At 41.0% G+C, this 23742-nt stretch overlaps 1 protein-coding gene across 1 annotated transcript; it reads left to right on the top strand.

Annotated features, from left to right (window-relative positions):
- Nucleotides 1-341: 341 nt before the first annotated feature.
- Nucleotides 342-23199, top strand: LOC141002317 (alsin-like). The gene is made up of 41 exons (XM_073473609.1): nucleotides 342-478; nucleotides 2161-2345; nucleotides 2816-2976; nucleotides 3160-3384; nucleotides 3679-3869; nucleotides 3999-4031; nucleotides 4126-4326; nucleotides 4461-4582; nucleotides 4684-4907; nucleotides 5159-5246; nucleotides 5537-5718; nucleotides 7131-7299; nucleotides 7418-7514; nucleotides 7633-7710; nucleotides 7828-8055; nucleotides 8410-8581; nucleotides 8816-9011; nucleotides 9768-9833; nucleotides 10171-10330; nucleotides 10688-10816; nucleotides 10903-11031; nucleotides 11265-11288; nucleotides 12848-12918; nucleotides 13107-13173; nucleotides 13451-13629; nucleotides 13805-13870; nucleotides 14155-14253; nucleotides 14579-14743; nucleotides 14940-15051; nucleotides 15892-15969; nucleotides 16181-16317; nucleotides 16515-16670; nucleotides 17041-17155; nucleotides 17736-17893; nucleotides 18004-18096; nucleotides 18238-18417; nucleotides 18550-18595; nucleotides 18713-18774; nucleotides 19359-19508; nucleotides 19627-19723; nucleotides 20434-23199. The coding sequence occupies exons 2-41, from the start codon at nucleotides 2326-2328 to the stop codon at nucleotides 20470-20472; spliced, it is 4965 nt and encodes a 1654-aa protein (XP_073329710.1). The 5' UTR covers nucleotides 342-478; nucleotides 2161-2325; the 3' UTR covers nucleotides 20473-23199.
- Nucleotides 23200-23742: the final 543 nt, after the last annotated feature.

The raw sequence follows: 23742 nt of genomic DNA on the forward strand, positions 1-23742 counted from the left end.
GAGTACCTATAATATTAAATGCCAGCTATTTAATTAGTTTACTTACACTGTTAGCTTGGTACATAGTTAATATAGAACACAACTGCACATGTATTATTTTGTTTACACTTTATATATGAATTATCTTCAATCCAAAAATGTATTCTAGGTCTGAGCCAGGCTTCATCACCGGAAACAGAGACGGAGTCACACCTCTGTCTGTCACTATCGCCTCTTCGACATTCCACAGCAACAGGTGTGGCAGCGCCGCGGAGTTTGTCCCTGCGCGGCCGCCGTCGCGGGGCTGTCTGTGTGAGAGCAACACTGAACTGTCAGAGGAACTTCTGCTTTTACTACGCTGCACTGATTTGAATCTTATAAAAAATGTCATAGCTCGGTGTTTCTGCCCCGACAGCCACGCACAGTTATCTGGACTCGTTCACCGTTAACGCGCAAACAAATCCGACGCGGCGACCTCCAGACGTCAAACTGGCAGTCGGTAAGTTTAGTTAGCTTGTTTAGCGGCTGTAGCATCGAGCTAACCAGCTTCACTTCACACCGCAGCTGCGTTTCACCCCAACTTGTACCAACAATACACGACCTTTCGTGTTTTACTGCACGTTTTCACCTCACATTGTGTAGGATTTAAACTGGGCAGGACGCTTACAATTGTCTTTTTCCTTTTTAACTCGTTGTCGTGAGACATTTGCTGTTTATAAGCTAATCTCTGGCGTTAAATGGCTTTAAAGTCTCCACTGATGGTGACCGAAACAGGCGAGTGAATTAATGTTTGGCTTCTTGGATGATGCGAAAAACTGCATGTAACGAGCTACATTTACTCAAGTAACGTTACTGCACAAGTACTCTGACTTCCACCATATTTGGAGGAAAATACTACACTGTTTACTTCACTACAGCTACATTTATTTGAAAGCTTTAGTGTCTTGTTACCTTTTAGATTTAGGTGACGAATACATGATATAAATTAACCAATAAATGATGATATTTTGTAATATGATACGCTTCCCAATAGTGTAATAAAATAACTGGAAATAAAATGAATCCCATCTCTACCAGTTGCAACATTAAAGGGGTTTTCACATTAATGTATCTTAATCTAATACAGTTATATGACATGTACATGTGTCGACCAGCTTTTTCAGGGCCAGTGCCGATTATTAGAAATCAAGGAGACTGAAAACCAATAGTTGGAATCAGTCTACATTTGCAGTAAAACTTAAAACCTTAGTGTCAAAATGAAGAACAAGCAGTGATGGAGTGAACTTAAGTACAATTTATTAAAGAACTGTACTTAGGAACAATTTTGAAGTACCTTACTTGAGTATATCTTTTTATTGTACTTGTACGAGTTAGAAGTTACTATATAACAATATACAGTATTATATAATATATATAATATTCGGTGTCTATATGCTGTTAATTGTCAGGTAGTGAAAAATCCCAGATAATGATAATTGGAAAAATGCTGGATTTCGGCCGTGATAATCGGCCAGGATGACAATGGGTCTATCTGTAATGTATATGTTATTTGTGTACTTTAAAGTACACAAGTAAGAGTTTGAATGCAGGACTTACACTTGTAACAGAGTATTTTTACTGTGTAGTATTGCAACTTAGACTTCAGTAAAAGATCTGAATACTTCTCCCACGTAAAGCTGTCAGGAACACGGAGCATCAATATCAGAACTCTCTAATGGTTTTATTGGGTATTAAATTGTTGTGACATGTTATCAGTGCTATCACAGCTAATAAGAATCCAGTGAAGATCTGATGAGGAACCATTACAAACTAGATCAGCCCACAGGGTTGGGCAACATGACTGAAATTAATATCACAAGAACCTGAAAGTTCAGTCTTTAACTTGGTTCAATAAAATCATCTTTACTCACGGTCCGTGAGCGAACCGATGAAGACTGTATGATACATTTTAAAGCCTTGTAAAAAGCTATGTTTGAGCTTGAGTTTTGTAAAACTGTCACAATAAGTGTGTGTTATAATATACAGTATATGCATGACACAGTAAATAGGGGTAAAATGAAGAAAACATTTCTGATCCTGAGCCGGAGGAGAATAAACTGGCTATCTTTATTGCACATGCCACACTCTTTGTCAGACAAGTAAAAAAACTGTATAATTTGTATTTGTTTCTTTGAAAAACAGGTATTTTACAAAGAACAAGCATCTGAAGAGGCGCCAAAACAGGACAGATGATTTTCTTTGTTCCTGCAAACTGATTTATTGTTGGGAGTGAACAAAAGACTAGAGCTCTGGAGAAATGTTAATAAAGATGCCTTCAATGTCCTGTGGAGTGGAGAGTCTGAAGTGATGGAGAACATAGAGGAGAGGTAAACATTCACAGACACAGACACTCACACTTAAGGTGTCCCTGTCCTGATTTTATCTCACCAGCAAGCACTAGTCGAAACACGTTGAAAACTTAAACACTAAAGATGCCACTGAAATCACGCCTCCCTTAGATGTGATCATGACTAGATTATAGCAACATTCATACCATTAGTACAAGATACAAACTTGTGCCTGTGTTTCGCAGCTCTGCAGTATATATATGTGTCCAATTCTGTATGAGTGATATGCTGTTGAATCATTTACAGATGTTGTACTCCTCCCTCCAAACATAACCGCATGTCAGGGCCTGCAGGTGCTGAACAATTATTGGTTTACGTATGAATGAGATGGAATTTAACTCATCTTTGTGTCTCTCAGCCACAACATTATATTGTCGCCAGGTTTAAAATTTGGTTCTGGTGTTTCAATTCAGGCTATAATTGTAATATATTTGTGTGTGTCATTGTAGCCCAGCAGATGAGCGGGCCCAAACCCCCCCAGAGCGAGGACTGCTCCACATCTGGCAGTCAGCGGGGCCCAGTGCACAGCTGCCTCCAGAGAGAGTGCTCCTGTCCAGGCCTGTTCTGCAGGCCGCGTTGGGAGAACATCATGGACTCCTGCTGACACAGGGTGGGAGTTAAAATATGTCTGTTGTCTCCCAACAGCTGTGTTTGATTAGATATGTAATAATTTAATATCTTGATGTTACTACTATGGTATTACAAAACTTTTATGAAAGCATGATTCAAATTTGGATATACAAACAAGTTTCTAGTCAAAATTAGTCATCACTCAGTAGTTGCCGTCTTGCAGGTGGTCTGGTGTATTCTTTCGGTGAGCTGTTATGGAGGGACGTGAGCGTCCCGGTGTCTGCTCCGGTGTTGGAGGTCTCTCTGCTGGGGAGGACGGTGGTCCACGTGGCTGCTGGTGGCTTTCACTGTGGAGCGCTGAGTGAGCAGGGCAACATCTTCATGTGGGGGGAGAACACTGCAGGACAGTGTGGGCTGACTGAGAAGGGCACAGCTGCAACCATCACAGGTTGGTCAACACTTAACCTCTTTTCTTCCCACATCCCCCCTGTCTGTCTGTCTGCTGTCTGTCTGTCTGTCTGTCCACCCTACCCACTGCTTGCCCTCCTTACTTTTTTCTTCCCATAGTGCCTCCATTCATTGCTATAATCCATTGTTAAGAAATTTCCTTTTCCTTCTCTTTCTTTCATATATTTTTCTCTCTTTCTTTATTTTCCTTTTTCTTATTTAGTCAATAAATGAATGTATTTAACATTTAATATGCATTGGCGAAACATCAGCTTTGTAAAATATCCTGTGTCAGTTTCAGAGCCGAGCCCCGTCTCTGTGGTGGACAATGATGTCGTTCCTCCAGCAGCGGTTCGGGTTGTGGATCTGGCCTTCGGACGGGAGCACAGCTTGGCTCTGTCGGCCCAGAATGAATTGTGGGCGTGGGGCAGCGGCTGCCAGCTCGGCCTGGTCACCAGCACCTTCCCTGTGTGGAGACCACAGAAGGTAAGTTTGTGTAAGAAAGAGTCAGATTGAAAACTGATGTGTATAATGAAACTGAATCTTTATTGAATACTTCATCTTTTAAATGGTGAGAGAGGAAGAAGACTAAATTTGTGTACATCTCTGGCACAGGTGGAGCACTTGGCAGGCCGACATGTAATTCAGGTAGTTTCTCTTCCTAATTTCCCCGTTGCCACATTTGTACAAAAAAACACTGTGTTCTCAATCCAGAAATACCGTCGCTATTTATATTCCACAGGTGTCTTGTGGTGCCTACCACAGTCTGGCTTTGGTTCGCAGTTTACCTCCAAAGAACTACAATACCCAGAATCCCCCTGAAAAGAGGGAGCGGGGCCAGTCACCTCACTACTCAGTGACAGAGAAGGAGGAGCCGTTTACAGTTGATGGTGGTCACTACTGTCCGCTGGGAGTGGAGCTGACTGAAGGCATGACAGAAGAGGTAAAGACGGTTCAAAACGTGCCACAGGATATTTGATTCACAGGGATTTCTCAGTAACTTGAGCACATTTTTTTGTTTAAATTTCAGCTTTTTCCAGCACTGGTTGATGTTCCCTCTTTTGTTTGTTTTCCCAGACATCTCACAGAAGAAGAGCCAGACAAAGGTTCCAACCTGGGGGAAGGTCAGCTGGCAGCAGTCCTGGCTCTGCTGCCGGTTCATGTCCATATTCTGAAGATGGCAAAACGAACACTAAACAGTAAAGTATTACATACATGGCTCTCTCTTTTATTCGTCCATTTAATGTCTTCCTTTTTCAGTCTTTCTCTACTTTCCCTTCGTTCCATTGTTCAACCTCAGGAAGAATCTTCCAGCTGGCACCAGGCTGGAGCCCGATGGGCTGACTGAGACAGACGGCAGCCCCAAGTCCCACCCACTGTCAGGCTGGAGGTCCAATAAGAACTCTGCTCTCTCTGATGAAATGGATCTTCAGAACCTCCTCCAGAAACTCTCTGGTCACTCACTTGAGACGCCCAACACCTCCGGGCTCGGAGATACTGACTCACTGAGCAGTTACACTTCAGGTTGGTAATTCAGTTCTGGTCCTTCATCCTCAGTTATTATGTCTGTTCACTTGTTATTTCATGTATAACCTCATTCATATCTGTATCCCTGTGCTCTTTGATTATTTTCCATTCTTCCTTCATTCGTTCCTTTGTTTGCTTTATTTTTTGTTTGTTGCATTGTGATTTAAAGATTTAGTATATAATCTATTTTCTTTCTCCAGTGACCTCTAATGTTTTCCGTCTCTCCCTCCCGCTGTTGTTTTCTCCAGATGACAGCTGTGTTTCCTCAACTCCTTCCACGGATCTGTTGACTTCCAGTTACAAAGAAGAGTCATCGATTAAGAGTCAAACCAACAAGTAAGACCAAGTTTAGTTGACAATGAAGCACTTTGTTTGGTCAAGAATTTTAGGCAGTTATCTCTTTAAATCTCATGTTGAGAAGTTGTAGCTCAAATAGCAGAAAGTACATTTTTGTTGCTAATTTTGTCTTCACTTTTATATTTTATCAACCAACAATGCAAGTCTAACTTTAAAGATGTGCTAACATACACAGACAAAAAGCTCAGTTATGTGTCATTATTCACAAACCAAGTTGATTCTCACCTATACTATATTTACCCTCTGAACTTTGACCTTCCCTTCTGCAGAAACAGTGGACTGTCCACGTCGTACTCCTCCTCTCCAGTGTGTCTGGAAGACGTACGACATTGTCTCGAGGCAGAGAAGCGGGCGCTGCAGGGGCAGAAGAGCTCCAGTCTAACAAACATAAACCAGAGGGGGAAAGCATCAACAAACAGGAGACGCTCTCTGCCTGGAACACCCACCCGTGGTAGGAATGGTAGGGTGTGAACAACGCGACTAGATGTTTGGGAAATACGCTTATTTACTGTCTTGCCAAGAGCTAGATACCAGAAGGCAGATACCGGAGAAGCGGCTCACCAATAAATATATTTATTAGTCAGTATGTAAGACCTCATAACACCACTGTAGTCTGCAGAAATGGAGAGAACAGCAAAACCAAATGTTCAGAAACTCAATCAATGTTAGTAGCAGGCTGGAATATAAATGTTATCTCCAACAGAACCACAATATTATTTTCAGCCTCTGTTTGCATTTCACTTCAACACAGAACAATAACGTGTTCTCCTGGATCTGACGTGATCTGCTCGGATAAACTGATATGAAAGTCAGGATCACAGCATCCACATGCTCACATGCCAACATTAGTGTTCTTATCTTGAGATAACAATATTTATTTTTTTGAGATAACATGATGAGTAATGAGTTAAAAGGAGAAAGTAAAAAATAACTACACATTAAAAATCAGAAAGTCTGTTAGTCACAATATAAGTTGTATGGTTTAAGCCAAGTTACGTATGGACCCTTTTAGTAGCCTAACTAACCATTAAAAATCTCTTTACACTATTCAGAGGTATAATATCTGCAGTGTATCAAAAGTGCCACAAAAGACGAGCAGACACAAAGTGTGACCTTTAAGGAAATTGATGATTAGTAGATGCGGCAGACCAACTTCTCATTTTCTGGTTTTCCCAGAGTTTCAGGAGCGTCAGAATGAAAGTCTGTCTTCAGTTAACACAGATCTGAAAACCATCCAATGGTTTTCAGTTTTAGTAGTCACAGTGATGTTGCTAGGTACGCATTAGAATCTGAAAGGATGCAGTGAACTCACTATCCATTTCATCCCATGTTTTATATTCTTTATTTGTACATTAAGCTTCAATGTTTTTTCTTCTAGTTCTTCCAACGTTCCTCCATTGTTACTGTTGCTGTGATTTCCTGCTCTGTGCTCACTTAACTCACCTTGACAGATTCACACGGCTCTCTGCTAGCTGTTTTGGGGATACAGAGTCTTACAAAGAGTCGTTAGGGTGTGTTCATACCAAACCTGTTTGGTGCAGTTTATGTGTTTGCCCGTGTGTAAAGTTTATTGAGACAGGTGAGAAAAATGCAGTTCTGAACTCTGGTGCAGTTTGTTTGAGAAAAGAACACAACACAAAGCAGCTACAGGCGTATATGCTCTCCGATCATGTCTGCAGTCTCCTTCATCACATCGTCTCTTTCCTCTGTGTGTAGTAGCTTTTGTTATGTACAGTATGACAGATGAAGTGCATGTGCAGTCCTGACAGATACTTGCATTTATAACTAGTAGCTGATGGTCCAGTTGTTTGTATCAACACTGTTACCAAGACTTTTCCATTAGATCATGTGTTTTTCTTTCAGGGTCACCACGGCAACGGCGGCCTTATGCCTGCAGGCCATCTTCTGCTGCTCGGATGCAGTCTGCAGCACCGAAGGAGGCCGGAGACGGGCTGCCGTCTCTGAACACAGAAGTGTGGAGCTGGGGCCGCGGGTCTGAGGGGCAACTAGGTCATGGAGATGATCTCGCCAGGTCTTAACAGAAACCAATACAAAAAAATCATTAACACACATTTAAAAAAACTTTACCTAACCTGAAATATCTCAGAAGCTCACAAGCTGTTAACGTGTGTGTGCACGTGTGTGTCCAGACTCCAGCCTCTGTGTATCAAGTCCTTGACAGGCGAGGAGGTGATCCAAGTTGCCGCAGGGTCACACCATTCATTGGCTCTCACCGCTCACTGCCAGGTAACACTCGAATGAACCGAAGTCTTCCCTTAAGATTTAAACCAAATCTCACACTGTGCTAACGTAGAAGTACAGCATACTCACATATAGACAAACTAACTTATCTCATGTTTTGCAGGTGTACTCATGGGGCAGCAACATGTGTGGACAGCTCGGTCACGTCAACAGTCCTGTCACTGTCCCTCAGCAGCCGAAGGTTCATTAATTCAATTAGTGCTCAGCTAAGTTACAGATACTGTATACCATGAGACACGCTGCAGTCACACTAACAGATCTACATCTTCTGTGTTTTGTCCCTGGCGGGCCGCTGTAGCTGTCTGAAGGTCTTCGGGTTTGGGACGTGTCAGCCGGTCAGAGCCACTCCCTCCTCCTGGCTGACGGAGACTGTGTCCAGCCGGTCCTGTTGTACTGTGGCCAGCAGCAGGAGCCAATGTCAGGGCAGAGTGAGAGGTCACACCGGGGTCAAAGGTCACACCATAGGTCACCCAACAGAGCAGAGAGTTACACAGTCAGACCCACACTGCTGCCGTTCTGCATGGAGGTGTGTACGTCCAAAACTGTATGACTAACTGTTCCTGGTTTTCCTTCAACAGGAGGAAGATGATGGGTGGAGCAATTTTCCGACTGCACCACTGGAGTGTATTTATTTTTAGATATTGCTCACAGTTCAGTGTGATTAAAGTGCAAAAAAGTAGACAGCCGTTCACAGCTGCCATTTTAAAATCTGTTGGACGTACATTGAACAAGAGAGAACGAGAAAGCTGAGAAACAACAAAATGAAACATGTCATGAAAGAAAACTTAAAAACATTGTAATGCTGTTAGAGTATGACAAACGTGTTTCTTCTGTGTGTGTGTGTGTGTGTGTGTGTGTGTGTGTGTGTGTGTGTGTGTAGATGGGTTACATTAGCACTGTGTGCAGTGGTGGTCAGAGCTGTGCGGTGTTGGCAGACCATAACATCATGGGTTTCATCTCAGCGATTCATGAGCTGGCCTCCAGAGAGAGACAGTTCTACTGCTGGCTGAGCAGCGTCAGGAAGCTCCTCCTCACACCGCTACGTACCAGAGGTGAGAGACTCCTTCTTTGTTGACCTTTGCTCTAGTGTGCGACGCCCTTATGACTGGTGGTTTTAAATATTTTCCTCTTAAGTGTAAGTGAGAATATATGAAATGGTGGCAGATGCAAGGAACTGTGCGCAAAACACAAACTATCTGTGAAACAACACATGCATGATTTAAACATTTAATAAGCGAGTTAATAGCAAACGCACTAACTCAGCATGTTGTTGATTTCCTCCACAGAGAGTGCGTCTCCGTCGTTAGGTGAGCCGTGCACTCACCTCTTCTTCTCTCTTTGTGAGAGTTTTGTTCGTCTGAGCGCTCTGATCGGTCGACACTCCACGTCACTCACCTACTTCCTGCATGACGTGCAGGGCTGTGATGTCACTTCCCTTCCCCTGCTGACTCACACTGAGCACTTTCTGGACATTTATAAAGAGTAAGATTCACATTTGTGTTTCCACACACAAAATGTCCATGCTGCATCTTCATATGTTTTATAGAAAATATGCATTTATGTTTGTTTTCAGTCTTTCTGCTTTTGCAGATTTTCTGACGTGTTTTATTCTCAGTATCACTATTTTCTCGTGCTTTATTGTCCCTCTCCTTTACTTTGTGTTTCATCCCACTTTATTTATTTGTCATAGTAGAATAAGAATATTTTTCTCTCATACAACGCGAATCACATCAAAAAGAGATTCTGAGGCTTTAATTCTTTTACAGATGCTTTAACAGTCAGAAAGTCCAAGTCAAGTTTAATTAATACCAGCTTACTGTATGTTATTTGTCTCAATTTTAAAATAGTCCACCTCTGTACAACAGATTCAACAGATTCCACGTTCTGTATCTGTCCTGTGTATGACTTCATACGTCAGTTTAAATATCGAATATCAACCCTGATAATTGAAAACTCAGTTTCACTGTGCATGCAGTTAGTGCTTTCAGGGCTTTTTATAAAGAATTTGTAGAATCTGTTACATGGGTTGCTGGCACAAACCAGGAATGTGGCACTGTTTTTCCAGGGCAGATAAAATGATAGTTTACTGTTGACAGTAGATAGAGCGAGGAGTCCAGGGACTGATGGAAAAAATGCTTTCAACATGTCGGCCTTAGTAAGAATACAGTTCATGTGTGACAGAATAAGATGAACAACTCAAATTAAAATCTCTCTTTCTCTCTGCCTGTCTCTCTCCAGGTATTGTTCTTCAGTAGGTAACTTCCAGGTGATGGGTGGATTCCAACCACTCCATAAACTCTCACTGTAAGCACCTTACTTTTTCTTTGTTTTCACTTGAGAAGTACAGCTTGAGTAGACGTAGACTTCTCATTCATATTAAGGAGACATCTGCAAGTGCAAAGGCCTATAGAGCAGGAAACGTATTATTAATGCTGATGATCATGCCCGTGCTAATGAACCAGTTCTTCTGGATATTTTATCCCCCAAACAAACCATAAACTTAAATTACTTCCTGTGCAGCAGCAAAACAGCAATCAGATTAGCTTCCACCAACAGACGACAGACACATATTTAGATTAAAACACTGAGATAGTTTAGTCCTAAGAATGTCTTATTCCTCTTTGTTTTTCTCTGTGTCCAGTGAGTGTTTAGGCTCTCAGCAGACGATACTCGCTCAGCTGTGTGTGTCAGACCAGTCTGTGAGTGCCGATGTTGACCTAGTTTCGTTGTTGTACTGGCCTCTGCAGCAGCTCCACCAGTACAGCCGAGTCCTGCTAAAACTGGCAGCCTGTTACGATGTGGTGAGAAGGAAGCTCTCTGTTCGCTCTCCCTTCTGCACTTTCACTCTTTCTTTTTTTGACTCAAACACTCTTAAGATGTTCCTTCTTTCTCCTCTCTGTTTCACTTTCTCGTCTCAAAATGTTTCCCATGATTAAATACATTGCGATATGTTGCAACTTATTACTCATTGTACTGGCTTGAATTCAAGATGCTTCCCATTTTGCAACACCTGTCCTTCGACAAAGAAAATGTTTCTTAAAAAAGTTTGTAATTGAGTTATTTGGCAGAAGATGTAATACATCTACACTCTTCTGTATGTTCTTAAATTACAAAGAAAACACAGTTAAACATCTATTTCTTTTCTTTCTCCCCCTCAGTTAACTACAGAGTATCAGTCCCTCCATCAGGGCTGTAGTCAGTATGAGTCCCTGTCTTCGTCCCTGCTACGGAGGAAGAAGGAGGCTGAAAACACCTTCCTCTTCTGGAAGACCCACTCTGGAAAAACTGTGAGCACGACTCTGTGTTTAGTTGCTTAAACCTGCTAACATTCTTCCTGTACTTGTGTAATTGTACTTGTGTGTTTGTTCATCAGGAGGATCTGCGTCTCGCTCGGCGTCGTGTGGTGTGTGAAAGCAGCAACAGATCTCTGACTCTGCAGAACGCCGGGCGCTTCTCCAACCACTGGTTCATACTGTTCAATGATGCACTGGTGCACACTCAGGTACAAACACACACACACATGTGCAAACACACAGAAAATCAGTGCACAATTGTTCTCCGTAAACAACAACTATTCAAACATCAAAGAACATCCACAGGATCTTTGTCAGTCACATTCATAACACATGGAGCTTCAGCTATATCTGTTTGTGCATATCTGTCTTCCTGGTGTTTCGACCATGTTTTTTTGCAGATAAAGTTTGTATTTGTTCATTATATCTTTCAATCACTCAGGGTGCCATTCCCTCTCAGAGCATCGTAAGTATATCTGACATCAGTCTAACCACACTGAGCTTGGTGCTGCAGCAGCATGGGTGTGCTGGCCTCTGCTCAGTGCTTACACTCTGACAGGTTCACATGGGATTAGTAAGCAAATAAGTAAATGTTAACACAGGACTTTATGTCATGGTAAAGGGACTGTTCACCCATAACCCAACACATTTTATCTCCTCTTCAAATCTAGCGTTTTTGTTGAATCTCTCAGTATTGTGTTATTGAGAGCTGTGTCTAATGATGAGGGTACACTAACTGAATAAACAACAGGCTTTAGTAATATCGTAGCCTTTATCATTACAGATGTCCTGTGTTGAAATTTATTTTGTGCATGCTGTCCTGGTGGCTGGCTCTGAGCTTTAGCCTCTACCAAACAGGCTGCCGTGTGTTGGTTTGGTTTTTAGACGTGTTTGCAGCAGAAACGTTAGAAAATTAGCTGTAAAAAATAGATGAGGTCATAGTTGCAGTAGCTCATGGCTCATAAGTTAAAGGATGCATCCTGCCACTGTGTTCTGATCCAAGAGACAATAACATCACAACATCAGCTCTAAACAAGACGTGTGTGTCACTGATCACAACGAATTTGCTGTTGCCTTGTCCTGAGTGTCTCCTCTTCTGAACCCTGACTAATAGTTTGTCTTCCTCTCTGTTTGGTGTGGGCTGGTGTGTTAATAGACAGCAGTTAGTGGTGAAACCTGTCCTGTTTTCTCTCGGTGGTTTTTGGTTCATGTCTTGTAATGATAATAATAGTTAAGCTTTGTTCAAGGATTCAAAGGCTTTATTGTCATATGCAGAAATAAACACTTTATCAGTGTCAGTGCAAGTTCACTATGTCTCTACTTCGTGCCGTAACTGACCTATTTACAAATATACAAATCTTTATTTGAAGCAAATAAAAAAGAGCGGAAGATAAGAAAAGAACAAACACAAATTCATATGCACTCACTCGCATTCACTCTCACATACTGAATTAGACAATTAACAAACAAAACAAAAGTATGTGCAAATATCAGCAAGATGAGTAAAAGTGTAACAAAAGATTGTGAAAAAGTGTTTTCTGCTTTAGTTTCATGTTTACTGTCACTTATAAAACAGAAGTGGTGTTGAAACTGTAAAAGCTTCATGGATGAAACTATTGACAAATATGTGTTTTTTGTAATAGAATCAGGAAGTGGTCTACAGTGGCATCCAATCAGCAATCTTCACATCCACACAGTAAAACTGAGATTACACTTGTGATGTTTTGTGTAACCTTCCTTAAATAGTAAAGCAACTAAATGTAACTGGTTTTGGGTCGGCAGCTCAGGTCGGATGCTGATCCAAAGTGTCAGTATATGACGACCTGGGGATCAGACTTAACAATCAACTGGATTTATCCAGGACGTTAAACTTTCTCGCTTTAAACACTACAGTGAGATATGTGAAAGAGGCAAATCTACTGGACACACATATGCACATGATCTGGATTGAGATAGTGTGACGTTAGCTAATGTGAGAAGAATCCGTGTCCCACGTACATGAAGTGCTGCTCTGTCTGTCTGCAGTTCTCCACACATCACGTCTATCCTCTGACCTGTCTGTGGGTGAAACCAGTTACTGAAGACAGCAGCGGACTGTGAGTTTGTTGTGTTTAAAAATCCAAACTATGAATGTTAAAGCTAACATGGCTAATATTGGCTCCGTTTTTGGAGCAGCATCTAGTGTCTGGTGGATGAGCTGCGTTTTAAGGCACTCCAGTACTGACGAACGTTCAGCCTGTGGTTGTTTTCTGCTTGTTTATTGTCGTGTGTCTTGTGTCTCCAGCTATGCCATCAAAATTACTTGTCCAGAGGAGAGTTTCACTGTGGTGGCCTCGACACCACAAGAGAAGGTACTTTTATGGTTTATACACTCATTAGCTTCTTTGTTTTTCCTTTCCAGTGTCGCCAAGTGCTTGCTCATCATTGTGGGAATTGTTGGGTCACTGTGAATAATTTTATGAAGAGTATGGTCTTGATTTATGCCTCCAAGAGCAGGATATTTCTCTTTTTATGAGTTGAGTTTAGTCTGAAGGCACTGAAATTGTAATATTTTATGCTCACATAATCTATAATTTAGGATCTGCCTCTGTCTCCCTGGTTTTGTTTTATCACTCTCTTCTTTTCCAGAACAAGTGGCTACGATCTCTGAACCAGGCGTTGGATCAGGTGCTGGGTGGTGGAGGTCAGGGGTCGTCGCCAGGGGTGATGGGAATGTCTCGCACGGCCTCGTACACGTTCACCGGAGAGGGACGGTTCAAAGACGCCCAGTACACCGGGGGCTGGTTGGCAGGACGAGTTCATGGCAGGTGAGAGAGCATGTGTGTATGTGTGTGTGCTTGTGCCTATCCCACCTCCACCTCTTCAGCTACACTGTTTTTGTTTTTTTATTATTCTTACATATATCTGTATCTGCTCCAGAGTGTCAAACTGGTGATGTTTAAATAGATGGATAGTAGATAACAGTACAATTCCGTTTCACAGAGGCACCATGAAGTGGCCCGATGGACGGACCTACGTCGGGAACTTTAAGAACGGACTGGAGGATGGGTAAGTACGTGAACTTGGTGCAGCACTAAAGAGCTGGTTAATGTGTAATGTTGACACATCAGTCTGCCTTTTAGGGAGACTTGTGATTAGAAGATAACATTATTAAATACCAAGGCACTGTTTCCACATAGGGTTTTTTTTTTCTTTCAGCACATAAAAACTTCACCTCAACACTCCTGAGTTCACAGCCCAAAAAAAAACCCTATGTGTACACACACCCTGACAGAAACTGAAAATAAACTGTTGTCTGAGCATTTCTGTACAATTGTTATTTGTCATTTCAGCTATGGAGAGTGTATTATACCTAACAAAGTGTTGGATAAGCCAGATAGTTACCAAGGACACTGGAGAGACGGCAAGATCCATGGCTTCGGCAAGTACAAGTCAGTACACTCTTTTCTGCAGACTTTTGTGTGAAGTAGCATTGAGTATTGATCTATAAATGTCATGTAGAGGTTGTCATCATGAAAGGTAAAGGCAATATTCAGTCTTTTTGTAAGTCTTACCCAGTCATCAGTCATCGTGTCTGACTCAGAAATTACTTGGGTCCCTGGAACGATACATGACCTCTTCTTTATTTTGAATGAGTGGCCTGTGTAAAAGTTGAACCCACAACCCTGGCAGTGTTAGAGCCTTGCTCTGCACATGAACACACACAGGGCCACTGTCTCTGTGTGTGTGTGAGTATTCTCTGTGGGCTGTACTCAGGTATGCCAGTGGCGAGGTGTACGAGGGCTGCTTCAGTGACGGGCAGCGGCACGGTTACGGCATGCTGAGCTCCGGTAAGCTGGCCAAGAAGTCCTCCAGCGTTTTCATTGGCCACTGGGTCAATGACAAGAAGACAGGATACGGCGTGTACGATGACATCACCAGGTAGATTACACTCACAAGTAGAAAAAACCTGGAGACTGAACTGTATTCTTGTTTTTCCAGTAATAATAAGGAACTATCAGGTCAACATTGAACATCTACACCTTGTTAATGTAACCACAGTTTGTATTGCTGTCTTTGTAAGTATTGTTTTAAGTTTGTTGTTCATTACTCACAGCTTTATTTGTTTTCTTCCCAGAGGTGAGAAGTACATGGGACTGTGGTTGGACGAGCAGCGGCACGGCACCGCTGTGGTTGTCACCCAGTACGGTGTGTACTATGAAGGGACCTTCAGAGACAACAAGATGAGTGTAAGCTCACCCTGAAGTATTCACTTCATCATCTTGATAATCAACTGTGGGATAGTCGGAGGTAGTACAGGCATTGGTGTGTTTTGTTGATGACGTAGGCTACGTGAGTTTTCCACTTGATGTGGAATGTACAAAACTTACTTATGATGAAGGGTTGGTTGTCAGTGTCTGTGGGTTTTGTCTGGGAAGCTTCAGACTGGATTACCCAGTAGAATTTGGCTCAGTAAATCAGGCTTATAATGTAAGTTCATCATTTATCATGTCATATTTCCTTTCATTCTTTCTATTTTAAGCTACAAACTTATTGAACGTTTTACGATCTAAAAGTAGCTCCTTGTATGGAGATACTCTAATGTGTACTGTCACTTAAAGACAGAAGGTGGTGCCACTGAGCTTCACTTTTCTAATATCAACTGCAGGTAACTTCAGACAATGCCGTGCCGAAAACAAAGTGAATGAGATCATTTGTATGTGTAATGGTTTCTTTACTGTGTGTACTTCTATGTCAGCCTTGTGGCTATTAAGTCAAACTGAGTTTATAAAGTTAAAATATTTCTTAAATAAATTTAGTTTGATATTAATGATCAAAAAAAGCTAAAATATTATAGTCCTCAGAAATCTTCAGCCAGTATGACCATCAGACCTCATGTCGTCAGGGTTTCATGTCCGACCTCTCCAACAACAGAAGAAACGGTGTAATTTCCAACTCAGTAGCTGTGGCCACCTGTAGTGAATGAATCATTTGTGACCAGGGATCATGAAAATATGTAAACAAATGTAATTGGACACAGTCGTAATCACGTACATCTGTAAAAAGACTTGATGTGTGTTTTCTATCAGGGTCCAGGTCTGCTGGTGTCTGATGACGACACGGCTTTCCACGGGGAGTTTTCTGATGACTGGACTGTCAGCGGGAAGGTAGAAAGCACTCTGTCTCCTTTTTCTCTGTGTGCTCTGGATGTTTGTCTGTCATGCTTACTAGCAGTTACTGTCTATATGTTCATCCTAATGTTGTAATGTTGTAATGTAACTGTGTTTCTGTCTCTATCCACTTTTTTGAGATGTTTGATATAATGTCATACACAGTTATTACATCCCCTCCCTTCTTCTTCTTCTTCTTCTTCTTCAGGGTGTTTTGACTCTGGCTAACGGTGACTGCCTGGAGGGCCTGTTCATTGGAGAGTGGAGCGCAGGACTGAAGGTGGTTGGAACGTACACCAAACCAGTCGCTGAAGAACTAGAACACAAGGACAGAAACAGCCTGCTGTGAGTTTTTAATTCTGTCGAGCAGTTTTATGTTTATCTTTTTGTGTGTAATCGTTGTTAATTGTACGAATGTTCCTGGTAGTTCTGTTGGGGTTATTGATAGGACATGACATGACAGCAGTTTGTGTCATCTAGAGCTCATGTTCGGTTTGTTTAAATGTTTGAATGTGTGTGTGTGTGTGTGTGTGTGTGTTCAGCCGGTTGGGTCAGTACGTGGTGCCTGCAGGTCAGAGGTGGCTCTGTGTGTTTAATGAATGTTGGAGTCGACTGGGCTGTGATACTGCTGGGAGAGGAGAGAGGACCATAGCCTGGGAGAACATCGCAGTTAGTTTGACATCTGCACGACGACACAGGTAGAAACAGAAACACACACACACACACACACCATTTATCTGAAACATAAGCAAGTTCTCACTTGACTTCTCCGTTGCTGCATTCTCCATCATCTGTTTCCAACCTGTAGATTAAGACGCCTCCGCTACAGTTTTCACACTTCAGTTCCAGGAAAAACTGCTATTTTTTTGGTTACAGCTGCCAACTTTTCAGGCATTTTTGGTCCAAATGCTCCAAATGGTTGAAACTTATCTGAACAAACCAGAACAGAACCATTTCAGTGTTGTTTTGAAAAGGGGTAACAGAGGCAAATATACATTTTGTAACACATTTCCTACACATACAGCTGTATATTAAAATAAGTGTGTGTTTATGTGTGTGTGTTTGTAGCCCAGACCTTACTCGCTCTCAGACCAAAGTGTTGGAGTCTTTGGAGTTAATTCCTCAACATGGAGAACCGGTTACCACCGCAAACTATGACAACATAAGAAGATACCTCACCAAGGTACAAGTGGCTGTGAGGGAAACCTTGTGTGTGTGTGTGAAACTCTATCTGTCTCTCCATTGCTGTTTTAATAATCTGTTCAGGATATAAACTAAGAAATAATAGATTTTACTTAGTTGTCAGCTAATAACTAAATTCTGATACAACAGCCCTGCAGTTATTCTTTCTGAGAAGTGTTGCTTTTAATATTTTGTCCACCTTTATTGGGTTTTTTTTGTAATCTTCATTTAATCAGGCTTAATCAAAGATAAAGCTCTCCTTTCCAAGAGAGACCTGAGAACAAAAGAACATCCACAAGAATACAATCAGCGAACAGAAATAACACAAATGCAAAATAAATCTCCAAGGGGAACTTAAGACTCTAGTTTGAGGGCAGTTTGCAGTTTATTAAGATGCTTTTTACCTGAAACCAGTTCTGTTAACATTAGTGTGCACAATGGGGATAATAATAGATGAAAATGGACCTGGAGAGGTGTATGTACTGCCCTAGTCTCGGACTGCATCGAGGAAACATATCTGCCCTTTAAAGGTGGTTTTGTTGGTGTAATACTGAAGTGTGCATGTCTGTGTTGTGTGGCAGGCATGTGAGACCCCTCTCCACCCTCTGGGCTGGCTGGTGGAGACTTTGGTGACCGTCTACAGGATGACGTACGTCGGCGTGGGATCCAACCGCAGGCTGCTCCGACAGGCCGTCCTGGAGCTTCAGGGCTACCTCACACATTTCTACAACATCGTCCGGTAGATACAAGTTCTCAGTTCTTACTTTTGTTCACCTCAAGATGACTTTTGATGTTTTCAGCTGGGTCTCTCGTAGTCACTTTACTAAATATTAGTCCTGTTGCCTCCAGGTTTCTGTTTCCAGGGTTACCAGACGATGGTGGCATCATCCCAGAACCTCCTGCATCTAAAGGCAGACATGACTCTAACACAGCAGAGCAAGGGTGAGTGTCAACACACACACAACACACAACACACACAGAAACTGATGGGCGTCTGAGCAGATACAACGGTTCGAAACATGAAGGTATTTGTCAGCTTTTCCATCTCGTCTCTCCTCCTCATCCACCCCTGTCGTCCGGCAGTGTGCTGGTGGTGTGCTGCTCCTCTCTGCTCCTCCCTCTGCTGCTCCCTCGACTCTACCCACCTCTCTTCACCCTGTACTGCCTGCAGGAGGAGCAGGAGGAGGCACAGTACTGGGACCGCATCCTCCGACTCAACAAACAGCCCGACCAGTCGCTGCTCAGCTTCCTGGGAGTGCAGCAGTGAGTGTTAACACATTTACACGGACGACTTGAGCTGTTGAGTTTAACATTTTAGATGTGGGTGTTGATGAACACCTGTATGAGTGTGTGTTACATTAACCTGACCAGATATTCTCTGACACACACTTGTAGGAAGTTCTGGCCTGTGTGGATGTCAATTCTTGGAGAGAAAAAGCAGGTCAGATACTAAATGTACCATTTTCTCCTCATGCATCTTTTTCCTTCTCTGCCTTCTCTCAAGCTGTTGTATCTTTTGCGTCATCCTCTCTAACTGTTCTTCTTACTTCTATCACAGATTGTGTCGAGCAGTAAAGACGCCTGTTTTGTTTCTGCTGTAGAGACACTCCAACAAATCAGGTAGCTGCCATGTGAGCTTAAGTGACATCACATAATTATTAACATCAGTAAATGTGATACAGTGTGATTAGCAGCAATATCAGGTTCTAGGTTCGCTTACTCCACCTTGTATACAATTCAGTTATGCTTAAAGGCAATTATTATCACGGGACATTATGATAGGGACTTAAATACGTTGGCCACAGCACATTTTGTGGATCTTGTAATGTGTAGTCAGGGGTAGGAGGTGCCTTCTGACAGCTTTTGCGGCAGAATTTTGGATCATTGAGGCTCATGACAGTTTGAACGTTTTTTGCAGAAATATTGTGATTGGGCCAACTTGCTAATAATGCTTAGATTGGATGAATTTGAATAAACTTCCAGATGGACTGAGGAGGTTTTAGTCACTCAGCCAGGAGCTCAGTATTAAAATAATTTTCAGCCATTACTGAAAACAAAACGAGATTTGTCTGTCTCCTCAGCTGATGCAACAGAATATTTCAACACAAATCTTAATTTCTACAACTTTAACTCAGGACATTATCAAAATTAAAAGTACATCATCTTGTGTATTAATGAAAGTGTTTGTCTCCGTTCACATGCAGCACCACCTTCACTCCGTCAGACAAACTCCTCGTCATCCAGAAGACGTTTGAGGAGTTGACCCAGGAAATTAAACCTATGCTGGATGGTAACTTCCTGTGGTGCATGGACGACCTGCTGCCGCTCTTCCTCTATGTGGTGCTCAGGGCAAGGTGTGTGTGAACAAGAGGCTTTGGCATTATGCTGGTCTGTGCATGTTTCAAACACAGAGTGGTGAGCAGACGCTGCAGGCTGGTCAACATGTTGTGTTTTTGTTGCTCTGCTCTCCAGGATCAGGAACCTGGGAGCTGAGGTCAATATGATCGAAGATTTAATGGATCCCAACGTCCAGCATGGAGAGCTGGGGCTGATGTTCACGACGCTGAAGGTGTGCTTACACATTTTATTGCTTTTACACATTATGGAACGATGAAAATGAGTCACACCTCGACCAACTGATAATCATCCCTAATTTCTTGAATGTCGTCCACTTATGGAACTAAATTTAGATGACAGCTTGACAATCTTTCAAAATCTGATGCCCCTTAATCAGTGCAGCAGCAACGTGGTGATTGTTATTGATTTAGTTGTCAACTATTAAATTAATCGCCAAGTAATTTAAAACCCACTTTTATAGACTGTCCTTTTATTCCTTTTACTGCTCTTAGTCTATTTATCTGTTTTTAATTCCTCTTATGTGTGTGTCTCTTTCTTACCGTCCTTTACTGATTTTATTTGTTTATTGTTAATCTATTTATTGTCTTTTATTGTTTTTACTACTCTTAATCTTTTTATCTGTTTTTAATTCCCCTCGTGATGTCGTCTTTATTGATTTTATTCCTTTATTTATCTCTATTTTTGCATTACTTTTCCTGTCTCTTTCTTTTTCTGTGATTTTGACTGTGTAATGGCTATTACTCCTTAATAATCCTTAGTTGAAACCCTACACACATCCTTGTACACTGTCCATACAAATTCTAAACTAAATCATTAAATGACTAAAGTAACATTTAGAGGATGACACAATCTTTTTATTTGACGTATTCATCATCGTCAGTCCTCCGTCACTTAATCATCAATTCAATTTCTCTGCTGCAGGCCTGCTACATCCAGATCCAGCAGGAGTCCACTACCTAGGAGTGGATATGAAAAAGCCTCACAGTCAACAAAAACTTCACACGAAGGAGCTGCCAGAACAAAACCAGTCAAACCAGCAGTATTCTACTGGAGGCCACTGGGAAGCTGCACTGATGTCAAACAGGAAGATGATGTCTGACACCTCGTTCTCTGCTGATCCTCGTACAGCACACCAAAGTTCTCTCTTTTCACAGGAAGGTAACACATCGCCCTCTTCAGGACACGTTACAAAACTGCATTATTATCTTTATAACAATATGTTGTTACTGTAGATATTCAGTAGTAATACATCAGCTGAGAGTACAGAAATATTCAAAACACAGTGCGGTTCTCATTACTTTACAGTATTTTTACTTTACTGTATACACGCAATATACAGTAAGGAATCAGTGAGGTGCTGTATCGGTTTAGCTGCTTCCTATCAGGAATTAAAGCACTCAAGGAAAAGGGTACTGACAAACCACATCATTGATGAAGTCTGAACTAGGATCAGATTTTAAAGTGAACATAGATTATAATGTAAATATTTTGTTAATGTCTGAGCACTCCTCAAAGGGAACTTGAAAGTCTCCAACCCCAGTAGATGCACTGTTGAAAATATCAAATGTAATGAAGCCTTCGGTGCAGGTAGTTGTTTTACTTTATTTGCATATAAAATAATAAAACCTCCTCTTCAATAACATCCACAAACTCATTTAGACCCATTACATCTGCAGGAGAGGTAGTTCAAAATATCACACTAAACAGTTTCTCGAAACGATGTAAATTATTTTGTATTTATTTATTTTTTAACACTTGTACTCTCCTGTAATACAAACCCAACCTGTGCACGATCCTGCATGTTGAACCTGCCATGAAGCAGTTTGTCTCAGGTCTGAACCCTCTTGATATTTATAGTAAACTGAGCAGTAGGACAGGAAAACGTTCCTACAGAGGGAAATGATTTTGTACTTTACTTAAAATAATTAAAGAGGGAACACTGATTATATTTTTCAACCAGGTTGTTATTCTGCGGAAGTGTTTGTGTGTGAACGAGCGTAAATGAACAAATCTGAGGAGGAACACTTTTAATGTTGCACAAGCTTTATTTTTTTAGTTTTATTCACCAACCAGCCAGGAGAGTGTTTAACGACGGACTATATTCACTTTTTCATGGCATCAGTTATTATAAAAAAGTAAATATTTTTTGTTTTTCCCCACCTCCATTGAGGACATAATATTTTCAGTCCTGTTTGTTAAGAAAATGTGGCGGAAGGTCGGCCATGAAAAGTAAAAGAAAACGTAACGTGCAGACGTTAATTCATTTAAAGCATTAATTCACATTGCGAGATGGACATTAGAAACATTTTCACTATTTTCTTAGGAACTGCTGCACTCACTTAAATAAATGTATGCCATGATTGTCTATCACTGTGTGTGTTTAATTCAGATCCAGATGCTAATTAGGTAGCTAACTTAAAAAAAAACAGCATTAAGGTACTTCAGACTTTTCCTTTGAATCCATCTGTATCTGTTAGAAATGACTGTATTTTCAGATCCAGATCCTTTAGGGACATCAAAGTGATATTTTCCAATGTCCAGTATCTCTTTTAAATTTTCTTTGTTCTTGCAAAAGAAAAAAAGTTTATGATCATAACATGAAAACCATTTTTAGCTACCAGAACAGTCGTCATATGTTTGAGTACAACATCCTTTTGTTTTTTGTTTTTTAAGAGCCTGAGGGCACTTCAGATCACTTTGAAATTGATTATATTAATTAATTTATTAATAGAATGTAATTGAAATTATTTATAAGAGATATATTAAAAGTATTTTACCACAAATCTGGATATTGAGCATCTCCATGAAGTCAAACTTTTACATTCTAGCTGAAATCCCACCAGTAATGATTGTTAAGGACGTGTCCATTATGAAAATCCACTGAGAAAAAATAGCAGAAAAAGATGATTTACTCAACATTTACTTGTTATTCCTGCCGTTTCAGCAGTACTGAAATGTGTTTGTACTGTATTAAGTTATTGTCACAACCTCAGAACCAGAGTCAAATGTTCTTTATTATCTTTTTGTTACTTACACCACTGCAGTGTAACAACTAAAGGATGGATGAGACAAAATCCCTCAGCTGACCTTTTAATGGCCTCCTTTAATACCAGTTTGGAGGACACTGCAGAGGTTTTGCATATCTTAACACGGCATTAATAACCAACATCACACGCAGGAGTCTGTTTGTTGATTTATTTCCTACCTTTTAGGTAAGCCCGGGTTTGAGATCATTTCAGAGCAGCATTAAAATCAAACTTTATTGTCTTATTAGTGATATAAATGTACTTAAAGGTAATGCAGGAACCATTTTGACTCCTTGTGATTTGTCATTGTACTGACATGAATTTTAACCAATCATTTAAAATACAGTAATGATAAAGTGTAAAGTGTAAAAAAAATGAATCGAAAGTGCATTTAGTTTCTACATTATGGACTAAGACACATGATCTTTTGTAAAATCCTGCATTCATTGGAGGTTTCAAGCTAATGACCTGACTGAATTTATGACTTCCGTTTATTTTATTTTTTAACCAAGTCTCTATTTTTGTAACTTCATACATTTTTAGAAAGAGATGATCAAGGGAACTGATTGCATAATGTTAATTTGATGTGATGGATTAATGAGTTGTGATATGAAATGTGTTTACTGAAAAAAGGGCAATAAAATTGATTTCATTCATGAAATGTCTCCTGATGATTTATTTTTTCTATTTTAGTTTCACTGCAAATAAAAATGTTCATGTAAACTGCTCGTTGTGTTCATTTCTAACAGCAGACATGTCGACTTGTCATTGTGGGGAAAGGACAGGTACTGACAACAGTAACAATGGCTCGGTTCTGTTCTGTTCAAGCTGAGAAATTCTCCAGTGAGCTCACACTGCATCCAAACTTGTGTCTCTTTGAGTTCAACCGGAATTAAAATGACTTTTGCAAAGAAATAAACATTGAGGAAACAGTGATGAGCCTCCACGCGAGAGTCATCATGAAGACCAGCTGTCTGTCAGCCGTAGTTCGCATGACTGCGACAGGCGGAAGGAGAAGTAGTTCCTATCAACTCTATATAATGTAGACTAATCCTGGTGATAGCGTTGTTACTTTATTACGGCGTCACTGTTAATAGTAAAGCACGCATTTAGCACAAAATTACTGAGTTTAAATTTTAATATTTTTAATCTTTGTTTATGTTTGGGACAGTTGGTAGCGTTATTTCCGGATCAATCCGCACAG

This window comes from Pagrus major, chromosome 9 (genome assembly GCF_040436345.1).
Source record: "Pagrus major chromosome 9, Pma_NU_1.0".
NCBI classification, from domain to species: Eukaryota; Metazoa; Chordata; class Actinopteri; order Spariformes; family Sparidae; genus Pagrus; species Pagrus major.

What these genes read in the sequence shown, in the direction of transcription:
- LOC141002317 (XM_073473609.1), top strand. Translation starts at nt 2,326, where the DNA reads ATGGAGAACATAGAGGAGAG. An exon ending in CTCTCACCGCTCACTGCCAG is followed by an intron (nt 7,515 to 7,632) that starts GTAACACTCGAA and finishes CATGTTTTGCAG; the next exon opens with GTGTACTCATGGGGCAGCAA. An exon ending in CCTCGACACCACAAGAGAAG is followed by an intron (nt 13,174 to 13,450) that starts GTACTTTTATGG and finishes CTTCTTTTCCAG; the next exon opens with AACAAGTGGCTACGATCTCT.